Consider the following 13,111-nt stretch of genomic DNA (forward strand, 5'->3'; position numbering starts at 1 on the left):
ACATGAAGTCTTTTTTTTTTTTAAAGCCCTGGTTCAGGTAGCCCCTGTCTTCCTCTTGCTGGCTGCCTCCATGAAATCCGTAGTCTCCTGTGTGAGATTTGATGTAATGCTGGTATCGTGAGATCTTAGCTAAAGGTGGAAAGGACCCTGTGACCCTGCACCTCCCCACCCCAATCCCCCCAGCCCTATCCTCCCCAGCAATTCCACTCTCTGGCTCTCCCTCCCTCCCCTCCCCAGGAGTCCCCTACTCTGGAGCTAGATTATTTTTCTTTCTTTTTTATTTTTTTTAAAAACTTTTTTTATTTGCCAAACTGAAACATCACAACAGAAACAGTAGAGTGGGTCTAGTGAGGATTCTCTGTGTGTAGGAGGTGGGGGTGGGGGTGGTAAGTGTGTGTGAGAAAGAGAAAGAGAAAAAGAAAATGAGAGTTGGGGGGCATCCTCTCCCGGCAGTATTTGGGGGAAGGAGAGTTGGGAAAAGCAGGCTGGGATTCTTTCTCCTCAGACCCCCTTTTCCCTCTCCCCACTCTGGGCTCTGCATCTCAGGGGCACTTGCGCTCCACACACTGCTTCCCTCCCTCCTCATACTCCTGTTTGGAGATCCACATCTGCTGGAAGGTGCCCTGGGAAAGGGGAATGCCTCAGAACTTGTAAGGAAAGGAAGATTTCTTCCCACTTTGAGTGCTATTCTTTCTTATCTTGGTTTAGAAAGCCATTCCAGGACACCTCCTGCTCCATTCCCTTTAGTCCAGTTTTTTCCCTTCTCTTGTCTTGGCCTCCTCCCTCACTCCCAGATACGAGGTCCCTGTCCTCCCTCCCCCACCATATTCAAAGAAAGAACCATGCCTCCTCCTTCCCCAGTCTGATCTACCCATCTATGCTCTGGACTCAGTCCTTGCTCCCTTAATGCAGCTTTCCTTTTTCTACATCTTTAGTCTATCCCTCTTCACTGCCTCCTTCTTCTTGGCCCTCAAAAATGTTTAGATCTTCCTATCCTAAAAAAATCTATCTATCCATCCATCCATCCATCATCCATCCATCCATCCATCATCTATCTATCTATCTATCTATCTATCTATCTATCTATCTATCTATCTATCTAATCTATCTATCTTTCCTTAAATATATTAGCCTCTATAGCTAACATCCCACTTCCATCCTCCCTTCATTTTCAAACTTCTAGGAAACAGCTGTCTTCATGACCAACTTCGTGGCACCACCTCACTGAGCTCCTTCACCCTTGGCATGACAGCTTCTAGCCCCTCCCTTCTACTGCAACAGTTTTCTTTAGGGTTACTGATAATTTCTTAAAAGCCAAGTCCTTTCTATCTAAACTCTACCTGTTACAATAGTCTTTATAAAGTAGACACTTATATTTGTTGGATTGGATTTAGATGTCCATTCTGTGCAAGGCAGTGTTTGAGGTACTGTGGTGTCGTGTCCCCCCATACCTTGATCCTTTCCAAAGATCCTTCCTTGCTACCCTGTTCTCCTAGCCATTTTCTCCATTTTGAACCCCACCCCATTCCACTCCTCCACTTTATCCCATCCGTCTTCTATTCTCCCCTTACCAGGGAGGCCAAAATGGAACCCCCAATCCAGGGGCTGAACTTCCGTTCCATGGTGCTGTTGCTTGCAATGAGTTTCAGCCGCATGCTCTGTAAGGAGAGAGGTCTGGGTTGGGGAAGTTAGGACACCCAGGTCCTGGGAGGGCCTGGTGTAGGGGAGGGCCTGGAGCAGCTACATGGGAAGAAAGGAAGAAGTAGGGATCTCCATATGGATCATCCCCCTTCCAAGGAGGGTGAATGCCTCAGACCTAGGAAGGAAGTCTGGCTTAGAGGAACAGAAAGGGGATGCAGGTAAGGAAGGAGGTTTGGGTCCTGGAAGTGGAGAGCCAGGATCCCTGGGGCCTAATCCCTACCGGGGGTGTTTTCTGGGAGAGTTCTCGGTTGAGTCGGTCAGTAAAACCTTGCAACAGTGTATTCCCTCCAGTGACAATGACACTGCCATAGAGACCCTGTGTGGTACGAGATAAGGATGAGCTAGTGTTGAACAGGTGACTACTGCCTCAGCCCAACTCTCCCCTCTCTGTCTTCCTCCCACCTCCCTGTCCCACTCAAGAGGCCCCGGGGGTGACTTCACTCACCGGTCGAATGTCTATGTCACACATCCCAATGCTGGTAGTCACTACATGGCCAACTCCCAGCATAGTATTACCTGACAGACCCTGGGGGAAGACAAGACACTTGGAGTTACAGCTGTCTGTCTACCTCATGAAGCAGCGCCATCACCCTGAGGACTCTACTGCCCAGCTCCCATTCCCTTCAGGATCCCAGGGTCCAGCCCCACCAGGCCAAACTCCTCTCTGGCCCCAGTGTACTGGTCCAAGGCCCATTCCCCTCAGGACATCCCAGGACCTGCTTATCTCAGGAATCCAGAGAGGTAGTCTCCCAGTACCCCATCCCCACCCCCACCCCAGGACTCTGGCCCCACCTTGACATTGGAGGGATCAAACAGCCCCTCAGGGATGCGGAGCCTCTCAGCCCCATAATCTGTGTTGTACCCATTAGGCATCTCATAGTGCACTGTGGGCATCTGTGCAGCCACCCTGCCCAGGGCATAGGGAAAAGTAAGGTTAGTACAGTAGCTGGCCAGGAAGAGGTGTTCCTGGGGAAAACTAGTGGAGATGAAAGGCAATCTGGGGCTGTTAGTGAAAGATGAGTATACGAGGGTGGCCCTAAAACTGTGAGTTCCTGTCTTCCTCTTGATTCTAGCTTCAAACCCTTCCTTCACCCTCCCCTTAGCCCTAGCCCTGGCCTTGCCTCAATCTTAGATGTGGGGGTGTGGGGAAAGCGCATGTAAACACACATGCCACTGGCTTTCCTACACCAGAACCTGTTGTTTTCCTCCTGAGAAATAGGTGTTCTCCTCAACCATTCACCCTCTAGGGGCCCCAGCCATGGAATCCCAGCCAACAGTCCCAGCCCTTGTCCCTAGAGAATCTCACTTACTGCTCATCATAGGGAGAATCAGAGACCTGCAGCACAGAAGCTTGGAAATCCTGGATCACCTCCTATCCTCCAGGGAGGGGTTGAGGAAGATAGGAATCCCTGAGGCCTCCCCCCTACTTTCCCTTTCCCTTCCCCAGGGCTGGGAAGTACTATAAGGGCTTGGGCAGCAGGGGAAGGAGGAACCAGGGAGGAAAGTGAAACCTGGAAGGAAGTGTGGAAGGGAGTTCTGGGGGCAATAGCAGTGACAGGGATAGAAGTAGAAGTCTGGGCCAGGGTGGGGCCAGGGCAGGGAAGAGGAAACAAACAAAGTTGTAGGGGCATGGGCAGGGAAATCAAGAGTCTCAGGTGCCTCACATTGCACATGTAATTGTGCCAGGACTTGGACACCTGGGGTAGCTTCTCCTTCTTCTTCCAGTTTGGGGGAGCGCCTTCCCGGACCGGCTCCTGTGGTGGGGTGGAGAGGCACAGACCAATCCTTTTACTTCATTCTACTCACCAGAGGCCCTGCCTTTTCTTCATCTTGGCTTCCTTTACCTCCCCCTCACTAGGATGAGCTGGTTCTGGGAATACATCATCATCTAGTATATAACTTTTGCCAAGTGCAGTGAGGTGGGCACTAGAGGTTTTGTTATCACCATTCTACAGAGGAGGAAACTGGAGCTCAGAGTAAACAATATCCATAGTCAAATAACTAGTAGGTGGTGGAGGGGGAGGGGTGTCTGACTCCAGGTCTTTCACTGTCTCTTTCCACTGCCAATGTCAAACTGAAGAATCCACAACTGCCTCTAAGAGAGTGCTCTAAGAGAGAAGGGGTGAAAAAGGGCTCTGAAAGTCAGCCCCTGCCTCCCACCTCTCACTGTTATTCCCCCATGAAAACCTTAAAAAAAAAACACCAAACTTCAAAACTCTAGCTTTTCTGTGACTGAACAAAAAGATGGCGTTCAGCCCATACTGCCTTAGCATAGAGTCAAGAAAGGTGTGAGAATATCCCTAATTGTCCAGTATGCAAGGGGGTAGCATTCAACCTGATATTTCCAAACAGGAAACAAAAATTAGAGAAATTTACTGGGAGGGAAAAAGAATAAGACAAATTGAGTCTCCTTAACAATGGATGGATCAGAAATCAGATCTAGGTTCTGGTCTCAGCTTGTCTGCCAATTCTCTGAGTGACTCTGTGAAAGTCACTTCCTTTTTTCTGGGTCTCATTTCCCCATATATAAAGGGGCGGGATTGGATTATGTGATTCAAAGGTCTGATTCTGTCCTTGTGTCTAAAATTCCATCATTAGAGCTTCAGTCTTTTGGGTCTTTAAATCTCCTATTAGAATAAAGATGTCTTTGGGATCAACTGCTAATTCCCTAATGTTGTTGTTGAAGAGTCTTGTCTGACTCTTCATGTCCCACCATTTGGGGTTTTCTTGGCAAAGATACTAAAGTGTTTTGACATTTCCTTCTCCAAGTCATTTTACAGATGAGGAAATTGCCGCAAATAGGGTTAAGTGACATGCCCAGGGTAATACAGCTAGTGTCTGAGACCACATTTGAACTCAGGAAAATGAATTTTCCAGACTCCAGGCCTGGTGCTCTATCTACCTCACAACCTAGCTTTTCCTAACTTCTTAACAGGGATTAATTGAAAGTCAGCTGGAAGCCAAGTCTCTGAAGGAAAGGGATGGGACACAAGAAAGGAACTGAAGGGTCAGGAAGGCAGAATCTTGGGAGTCAGGAGAACTAAATTCTAGTCTTATATCTGCTACTGATTGGTGATGATGGGCAAAGGTACTTCTCTCAGGGCCTCAGTTTCCCCCATCTTTAAAATGAAAGGGTGGGACTAAGACAGTCTCTATTGTTCTAATGATCCATGGTTTTATGATGTCCCCCTATAGAGTATAAATTCCTTAAGATCAGGAGCTATTTTCTGTCTTTGTATCCCCTATGTTTGTCAATAGTCAAGTAGTAGGAACTTAACAAATGTGTTTTGATTGGATAGATTCTATAATTCCATGACTTCGACGACATGATGGTTATTGGATTCTCTGAGGGCTTGATGATTCGTTTGCTCTTGCATGGGTTCTTACCTTTGCTGCAATCATATAAGGTGGAATGATGTCGATGGCCATTTCCTGAAAGAGCTCTCGGCACTGCATGGAGATGAAGTCCCCGGCCAGGGGTGACTTCACGATACCTAATAAGCAAGGTGGGGATTGGGGTATTAAACCTCAGGGATCTGGCTGTGGGATTCCCTACAACTCCATCATCAAACACCTCAGCCCCTGATTCCTCCCCACCGGGGTCCTACCTTGCTGCAGGACATAGCCATCATGCACAGGGATGGCTGTGGTGTGGGTGGCCCCACTGTCCAGCACCAGGCCTGTTGAGCGCCCATTTGCAAAGCTGGCCCAGTTGGAATAAGTCAAAGAGACAATAACAAAGTGAAGATGGTGCTGGAAGAAGCATCCCTCTGACCCCCCACTACTGGTCAATTTACAACACTCATCAGCCCTAGCTAGGCCTATTCCCTTACCCCTCCTTTCTAGGTCTCAGACTTTCCTTTCAGGTTCAAATTTCACCTCCTCCAGAAAATCTTCCCTGAATCCCCCCAGCCTACTTAGGTCTCTGTCCTCTAGGACCTTAAAGTATTTGTTGCCAATACCACTCATTGAATTCTGATCACACCCATACACACACAGCGTGACATTACTAATTTGCTTTTCATGTATATTGTCTCCTCAACCAGATTTTAAGTTTCCTGAAGGTAGGGATCCTGTCTCCTACTTCTCTGTATACTTATTTCAATATTTTTTAAGGTCTGTAATTTTCACCCACATAGATAACAACTGCTTTCTTCCTTGGTAGGTGGCTTTTGAGAGACATTGTGGCCAAATAATTCATTATTCTACTATCAACTGGATGATGAGCCTCTCAGAACTTAGACCGGTTCCTAGATTTGTTGTTGTTGTTGACTTGTGTCCAACTTTTTGTGACCCTGTGAACTGTAGCTTGCCAATACTTTGCATGGGATTTTCTTGGCAAGGATACTGGAGTGGTTTGCCATTTCCTTCTCCAGTGGATTAAGAGGCTAAATGACTTGCCCAGGGTCACACAGTAAGTGTCTAAGCCTGGGTTTGAACTCAGGTCTTCCTGACTCTAAGCGTAAGGGCTATTCACTGAGCCACCTACCTTCCTATAGATCCCTAGACTACATGCAGTTCTCTGAGTATTATTTGCTAATATATTCATTGACAATTCCTCTTTCCTCTTCCCATATTTGTCTACCATTCCTTTGGCCAGGTCACTTCTTTGCCTTGCTATCTATCCCCTTCCATTTCCACTCTCACCCCCCCCCCTTCTTTGAGTATCATTTCTTCCTGTCTTCCTGCTTCATCCTAGTCTGCATTGGGGGTTGGGGTGGGGATGAATTAATGTGAGAAGGGAACTTCTTCTCTTGGTCCTGCGATTCTGCAGTCCTTGGGCATCTTAGCTGCTTGGGCCCTTTCAGCTGGCTGTTCCTCCCAGAGGAGTCACGAGGGGTTAGGAGAAAATGCCAATGCTTAGTCCTCTATTGTGGGATGGGGTTTAGCTCCTTAACCTTTGAGGGCACTCACTCCACCAAATCAGGCCCAGACTCAGCTTGCTTCAGCAACCAACTACCTTCCTCACTTGGTGCTCCCAGTGTGCCCCCATGACTCCCCTTTTTGTGGCCAGCCCAGGGGATACGCGGTGAGCACTGCTGTCTTGCACAAGAAGAAGGCAGGAATGTTGTATTGTTCGAACATTAGCTCTGTGAGTTTTTCCCTTTTGGCTCGAGTATTCCACTATAGGAGGGAGGGAAGAGAGGATAAGGCGGGGTTTAGGTTGGAGATAAATACACTAACATTCAAGCACGCAAACACACACAGAGTAATGCACTAACATACACATACATATATACCCAAATATACGTGTTCATTAACACTCAAACTTAGAGTGCCAGGGACCAGGTCAACTAACATAATGCAAAATTATCTTTACTGTCAAACCTCCTCCCTACCCCAGGTGAATGAGTCCAATCCCCATTCAGAGAGAGATGGGAGAGGGGTATATGAATACAAAAATGAGCAACACTTGTGGAGAGGGTAGGTGGAAAAATGATAATTGGAGGAAAGGGGGGAGATAGGATTCAGTTTTGATGAAGATTTTGAAGGGGAGAGAGATGGGGTGGCTAATTGGGATTCCAAGGTTGGGATCAAATGTAGAAATAAGGTGATAGATGAAGGATTCTAGGGTAAGCTGGTTAAGATGGAGGACAGACTCCAGAGACAAGGGGACACCAGAACTGGGAGTACATACCAGGGCCTCAGACATGAGTACAGGGTGCAGATTTGGCTCCGATTTGACATGTTTGCTGTAAGTGTGATCCAGAATGGCCCGGAAACACTCCCAGTCCTCAACTGGGCACCGGGACAGGAGGAGGAGACAGAGGCATGGGAGAAGAGGGGTGGTGAGAAAGGAAGAGACAGACAGATATGTGGGGAAGGGAGACAGAGAGAAGAGGGAGACGGGATGATAGTGAAGAGAGAGCAAAGTCAGGAAGAGGAAGACAGAGGGAAATTCAGAGAGATGGAGGAAAAGGATAGAGAAAAAGAAAGATATAGAGAGAAAAACAGAAAAAGCAAGAGACAGGCAGACAGATGTTTCAGGGGGAGAGAGTAAATGAAATGAAGAAGGAAATAGAGACAGACAAGAGGAGTGTGTGTCAGGATGTTTGTGTGAGAAAAAGAAAGACATAGACAGAGGTGTAGGCAAGAGAGGTAGGGAGAGGAGAGAAGAGAAAAATGGGGTGGGGGTAGGCCTGAGTAGAAAAGCCAGACCCCTTTCCCTACTCTAGGGATCTGGGAAGTGAGTATGGTTGAAGCTGGGGGAGGGGGGCAGAGAGGAAATAAGGAAAAGTGGTTAGCCCTGGGACCTGGTGAGGGGAGGTCCTGATCAGCTTTGGAACAGCTGGCTGTGTGTCTGGGGTAGGGGTTGGTCAGGGGCATACTGTGGTCACAGTGAATGGGACAGGGTCAAGAGCTGCAGCAGTAGTGTCCCCAGGACTGGAGATTGGGGTCTCCCTTACTCATGCCATTCTTGAGGGGTGACATGACCTCAGCCCCATCCCGCGGTACATGCAGGGCATTGGTGTCGATGTGGAATGTTTTTCCCTTCTTCTCCTTCTCTCCATCCAGCTCTAGCCCACCCCCCTCCTCCAGCGTCAGCAGCCCTACTGTAGTGGGGAAGTCAGCCTGGGGGGAGGAAGGGAGAGCAAATTATGGTCACCTTTTCTTTTTTCCACTTTACTTTATATCCCTGAACACCCCTTTCCCAATTATCACATGCCTTTGTTCTTACCAAACCCATCCCTTTTCCAGGGCTCACATCGTCATTCTATTGAACCCATATTAGGACTTTCCCAAACTATCGGGAGCCTTTAACTCCTTCAGGGTGTTTACATATGAAGGAAGGGGGTGGGGTTCTAGGGGACCAAGAGGGAGAAAAATAGGACTCATGTGGACTTTAGGTAAGTTGAGAGGGGAGGAACTGAAAGGCTCACCTTGGGGCAATCCTCCCCAGCATACCCTGCTCGAACTGAGAAGGAACCTATGTCAAAAACCAGCGCTCCGACTTCATCTGTGTGTGTCCAGGGGGAGGGGGAAGGAGGGGGAAGAGATTGCAGGTCAGAGCAGAGGGGCTTTCCCTCCCCCAAACCCCACCTCAGAAGGCCCAGGGAGAAAAGGAGTCCGGGCAAGGGGACTCTCCTCCTTCCCCCAAACTCCACCTGAGGGAGGCCAGGTGGACATGAGGTCAGAAAGGAGGGAGGAGTCTTCTCCACAAGCCACAACTCAGATGGGCATTTTGGGCATGGGATCATCTGTGGGATTTGAGGAAACAGTAGGAACACCGACACAGGGAGATCTGTGGAATGCGGATATGGAGGGGGCAGTTGTGGGGGGGGGGAGGGGGAGCTGAGCATCCATAAGATCTAAGGTTCTGGGTTGGGGTGAGGGGCTGCCTGGGAGAAGGGTACAAGAGGCAGTCGAAGAGCAGCTGATAAGGGAGCAGCTGGAGAGCTGAGGGCCCTAAGGGAGGTGAGGAATGCTCGACGAACGCTGGCCATCGGACACTTGCCCTGCAGGTATAAACCAGCTACCAGGAATGGAAGGCTGGGGCTGCAGGAACTGTTACACACCAGGCTAGGGGTGCGGTGTGAAATGACCTGGCTTGAATGCCGGGGTCTCGGGGCTTGCTCACCTCCCCCATAAACACCTCCGCTCATGGTGGCTGCTTCCACTCCGGCTCCAGTTCCTGCGGCGGTTCCAGGCCGTGGACCCAAGTAGCAGTGGCGGGATCAGCACCGAGATAGCCGGACAGCTCCAGAGACCCAGGAGGTGGGCAGAGGGTGCTTGAGGACCAGCCAATCAGAATACCTGATCCCCCACCCCCCCCCCACTCACGCTTCCAATTGGCGGGGAGAGCAGACAATAACCCAGGCCGGCGCCTCCGTCTTAAAGGGCCAAGTGCCCCCAGGAATTTCTGTCTGGGAGTGGAAGAGGGAGGGGGAGGGGAATAGGAGGTCGAGGCGGGGTCGGCTATCAAAAAGGGAGACGGAGATAGGAAAACTCCTCTATCCTAAGATCAGAGCCCCGAAGTGAGAGTGGCGTGTGCGGTCTTTGTCCTAAGCTAGGTCTGCTTGGAGCGCTCTTACTGATTTAAATTGGACTGAGCCTGGAGTGTAACAAGCCAATGTGGTGCTAACCCAGGCCCCAGAGAATACTGAAGGCCAAAGGGTGAGAGAGAATGCCAAGAAACTGAGAAGGAAGATAGGAAGGGAGAGAAGGAAGAAGTGAGGGGGAGAAGAAGGAAAGAAACAGAATTGAAGGATGGAAGAATCCTCTCCTTCCCTATATCTAACCTTTAACTTGGTGACTCAACTTTTTTGTGTGTCATAAACCCCTCTGGCAGTTTGGTGAACTCTGTCTCAGAATATTTTTAAATGCGTTAAAACATAGCCCCCTCCAACTTTATTAAAATAATATATATACATATACACTATACATACATACATATGTATATGTATGTGAGTATACACACATATACATACAAAATTTAGAGACCCCAGGCCAAGAATTCCTGCAACTGAATTCAGGTCTGCTCCTCTTTCTGACCATTCTGTCTCTCTGTTAGTTTTGCCCTTTTTGAGCCTTTTTGAAACTATGAAAATCTCTCCTTGTTTGGCTCAGGAAATGATTTATAAAGTGAAAATCAAGTGGATAGCTCAAGTGATTGACCCTGGAACCTTGATTTGGCTCCTCACTCTCCACTCTTCAAAACACACTGAATTTGGTGCAGATGCTGGAGCACTGGAGCTGGTGTTTCAATAAACCTGTAGGAAAAAAATTTTAGGGGATTTAGGAGAAATATGTATTTAAATATTTGAAAGTTTGTCATGTAGAATAGGGATTAGACATATTCTTGGACTCAAAGGCTCAATATAGATCTAGAGCTAAAAGTGACTTTAAAAGTCATTGAATCCAACCATCTCATTTTGAAGATATTGAAAGTTCCGTGACTTGCACAGGGTGATAAAGCTGCTAAATAAGATGTGGGATATTCCATCCTAGGTCTTCCTGACTCCAACTCCACTGTTCTCTTTTCTATTCTATGGGAGCAATGGGAATGGGAAAGCAGGGAGAAAAGAAAAAGACAGACAGATACAAAAATACAGAGAGTGAAACACAGAGGCATATTTTGGCTAAATATAAATGTGATACCAGCTTCAATAGCTCCTTCAATAAAAACTGCAATACTGTTACTGGATTAAAAGACAATGGAATCTTGGGAGTGACAGTTGAATAAGGAGTGTCTTAGGAGACTTAGAATTTAACTGTTCTGTTGGAGACTTAAGGGTTTAACTGTTCTGGAGAAGCTGTTAACTGTGATGGGTGAAGAAATGACAAAAGAAAACATATTTCTTGAGAGAAATGAATTTAATACTTCCAAAGAAACATGAGAATTCTTGAGAATGTTTTAATTGGCCCCTAGGGGAGCGCAGTGGCACTGTGCCTGGAGTCAGTAAGACCCGAGTTCAAATCCAAATTCAAGACATTTCCTAGCCATCTGAACCTGGGCAAATCACTAAACCTCTATTTGCCTCAGTTTCCACACCTATAAAATGAGGATAACTCTTCCTTAAAGGGCTGTTGTGAGGATCAAATGAGAGACTATTTATAAAGAGCTTAGTGCTAGTGGCCTGGTACTTAACTAGGCACAGTGTTTGTTTCCTTCCTTTCTTCCTAATCTGGATCCAGAGAGAGTTGCAAGTTGGGACCATTTTCCTAAAATTGACAAGTAAGCAGCTGTAGAGGTACTTAAAGATGAATGTGAATATGAACTTTTTGACAGCTGGCAGTTTAAATATTAATGTCTTTGCTTTACTGTCTTGTACCCTGTTAAAATAGCCAGCAACCTCAATTTCAAGCTTAGATAGGGGAGGGGAGATTAATATAAAAAATCATCAACAATTATGAAAAATGGATTTCTCCAGTTTATTCAAAAAGGATTTAAAAAACCCTTCTTAACAATTAGAGCTCCTAATCACTAGAGTTCATCAAATAAAGACTGGATGATCATATGTTGAGCTCGTTGTAGAGGGAATTTCTATTCAGGGTCCACTAATTTACCTTTAAGAGACTGAGATTCTAGAATAAGTCTGCTGTCAGCAAATAATTATATGTGTATACTAAATTTGTTATAGGTTCTTAGGGATTTTTTTTTAAGGGGATAGGGCACAAAAGTAGGAAAGACAGAATGGGACTAGACTAGATATTCTAAGGTCCCTTCTAGCTGATGTTTTATTGGCTCAAGGCACTTTTCTCCTTTAAGATATACGCTCTTTGTGAAGAGAAGTTTCATTCTTTTTATTAATATTCATTTATCTAGCTAGCTAAATTTATCTTAAATAATTTAAATACATTTATTTATAGTATCTAGCTTACAGTCTAGCACATTGTAAGGACAGAGCCTGCACCAATGGTTTTATCAGAACAGAGAGCTCTGGGGTGAGTGGATTCTTCTACCAATGCAGGTTGGTACCTTCTTTGCAATTTATAGTCATGGAGAGTTGCTTAGAACAGTGGTGTAATGTAAAACTCAAAATAGAAATCATATATAAGGATCCTTGCAGGGTGCATACTGACTTAAGAACCCACATATTAACATTATTTATATTCTATTGTATTTTTATTTATTTTGATGAAAAATATTCCCCAGTTACACTTTAATTTGGTTTGGGCCCAGTCCTGGGTTGCAGGTGGCAAAACCCAAGTTTGATACTTCTGGCCCAGAGCCAGTTAAGAGAAGTCAAGGCAGGACTTGAACCCAGATCTTTCTGGTTTTGAGGCTGGCTCCTTCTCCACTATGCCACACTGCTCATAGTAGGCACTTAATGTCTGCTGATTTTGTTTCCCAGGTCCTGGGACATGCATTTTTATATGTGTAGCTGCGTATTCACTTAAACTGGCAGGACTTGTCCATGAGGAGGAGTTATGCAGAATTTCTTCATTTGATAATCATTACCTGAACATTACTTAAATACTTAGCCTACTTTGTGCCAGGCACTGTTGGTGATGCCAAAACAAAAGAATGAAACTATCTTCTGCCCCTCAAGGAGTTTATATTCTATTGGGAGAAAATAGCATGTACCAAAAAAAAAAAAATTAAAAATATAAAATATACGTGTAAGTTTGAGGTTCATGGCTTTACTGAATCGAGCCATCCCGACCCATAATAAAGTACGCCCTGATGCCTTAATGAGGTAAGAGTAAGTTTCAAAGGAGGAACTCAAGTGTCTTTGGATAGTCAATGTTCATATAGTCTGAGGAAGCTTGGGGGTGATCTATAAATTATCAATTGAGCTGAGAACTGGCTTCATTCCAGAGACTGTAGCAACTGTGACTTCTAGTTATACTTCCTAAAGAGAAACTGCTTGGGGAGGTGGAATTTACAAAAGATTTCTAATCTGGTCTCTTCCTCCCCCTTTTTTGTCTGGAAGAGGACCTTGAAAACTATGGAAAATCGGTGGAG

General features: G+C 46.3%; 1 protein-coding gene across 2 annotated transcripts; it reads right to left on the bottom strand.

Annotated features, from left to right (window-relative positions):
* Positions 1-286: 286 nt before the first annotated feature.
* On the bottom strand, positions 287-10,407 carry ACTL6B (actin like 6B). Of its 2 annotated transcripts, XM_020979207.2 has the most exons (14): positions 9,281-10,407; positions 8,583-8,659; positions 8,109-8,274; positions 7,340-7,440; positions 6,728-6,825; positions 5,310-5,404; positions 5,089-5,195; positions 3,366-3,455; positions 3,012-3,073; positions 2,494-2,608; positions 2,147-2,227; positions 1,922-2,017; positions 1,572-1,658; positions 287-623 (listed from the first exon to the last, which is right to left on the bottom strand). In XM_020979207.2, exons 1-14 carry the CDS (start codon positions 9,303-9,305, stop codon positions 543-545), a joined length of 1,281 nt encoding a protein of 426 aa, XP_020834866.1. In that variant the 5' UTR covers positions 9,306-10,407; the 3' UTR covers positions 287-542. The 2 variants fall into 2 exon arrangements, with proteins under 2 accessions (XP_020834866.1, XP_078011693.1); XM_078155567.1 differs by lacking the exons at positions 287-623; positions 1,572-1,658; positions 1,922-2,017; positions 2,494-2,608 and having other exon boundaries at positions 3,012-3,455.
* Between the last annotated feature and the right edge of the window lie 2,704 nt (positions 10,408-13,111).

This window comes from Phascolarctos cinereus, unplaced genomic scaffold, assembly GCF_003287225.1.
Source record: "Phascolarctos cinereus isolate Bilbo 61053 unplaced genomic scaffold, phaCin_HiC Scaffold_5;HRSCAF=322, whole genome shotgun sequence".
Taxonomy (NCBI): domain Eukaryota; kingdom Metazoa; phylum Chordata; class Mammalia; order Diprotodontia; family Phascolarctidae; genus Phascolarctos; species Phascolarctos cinereus.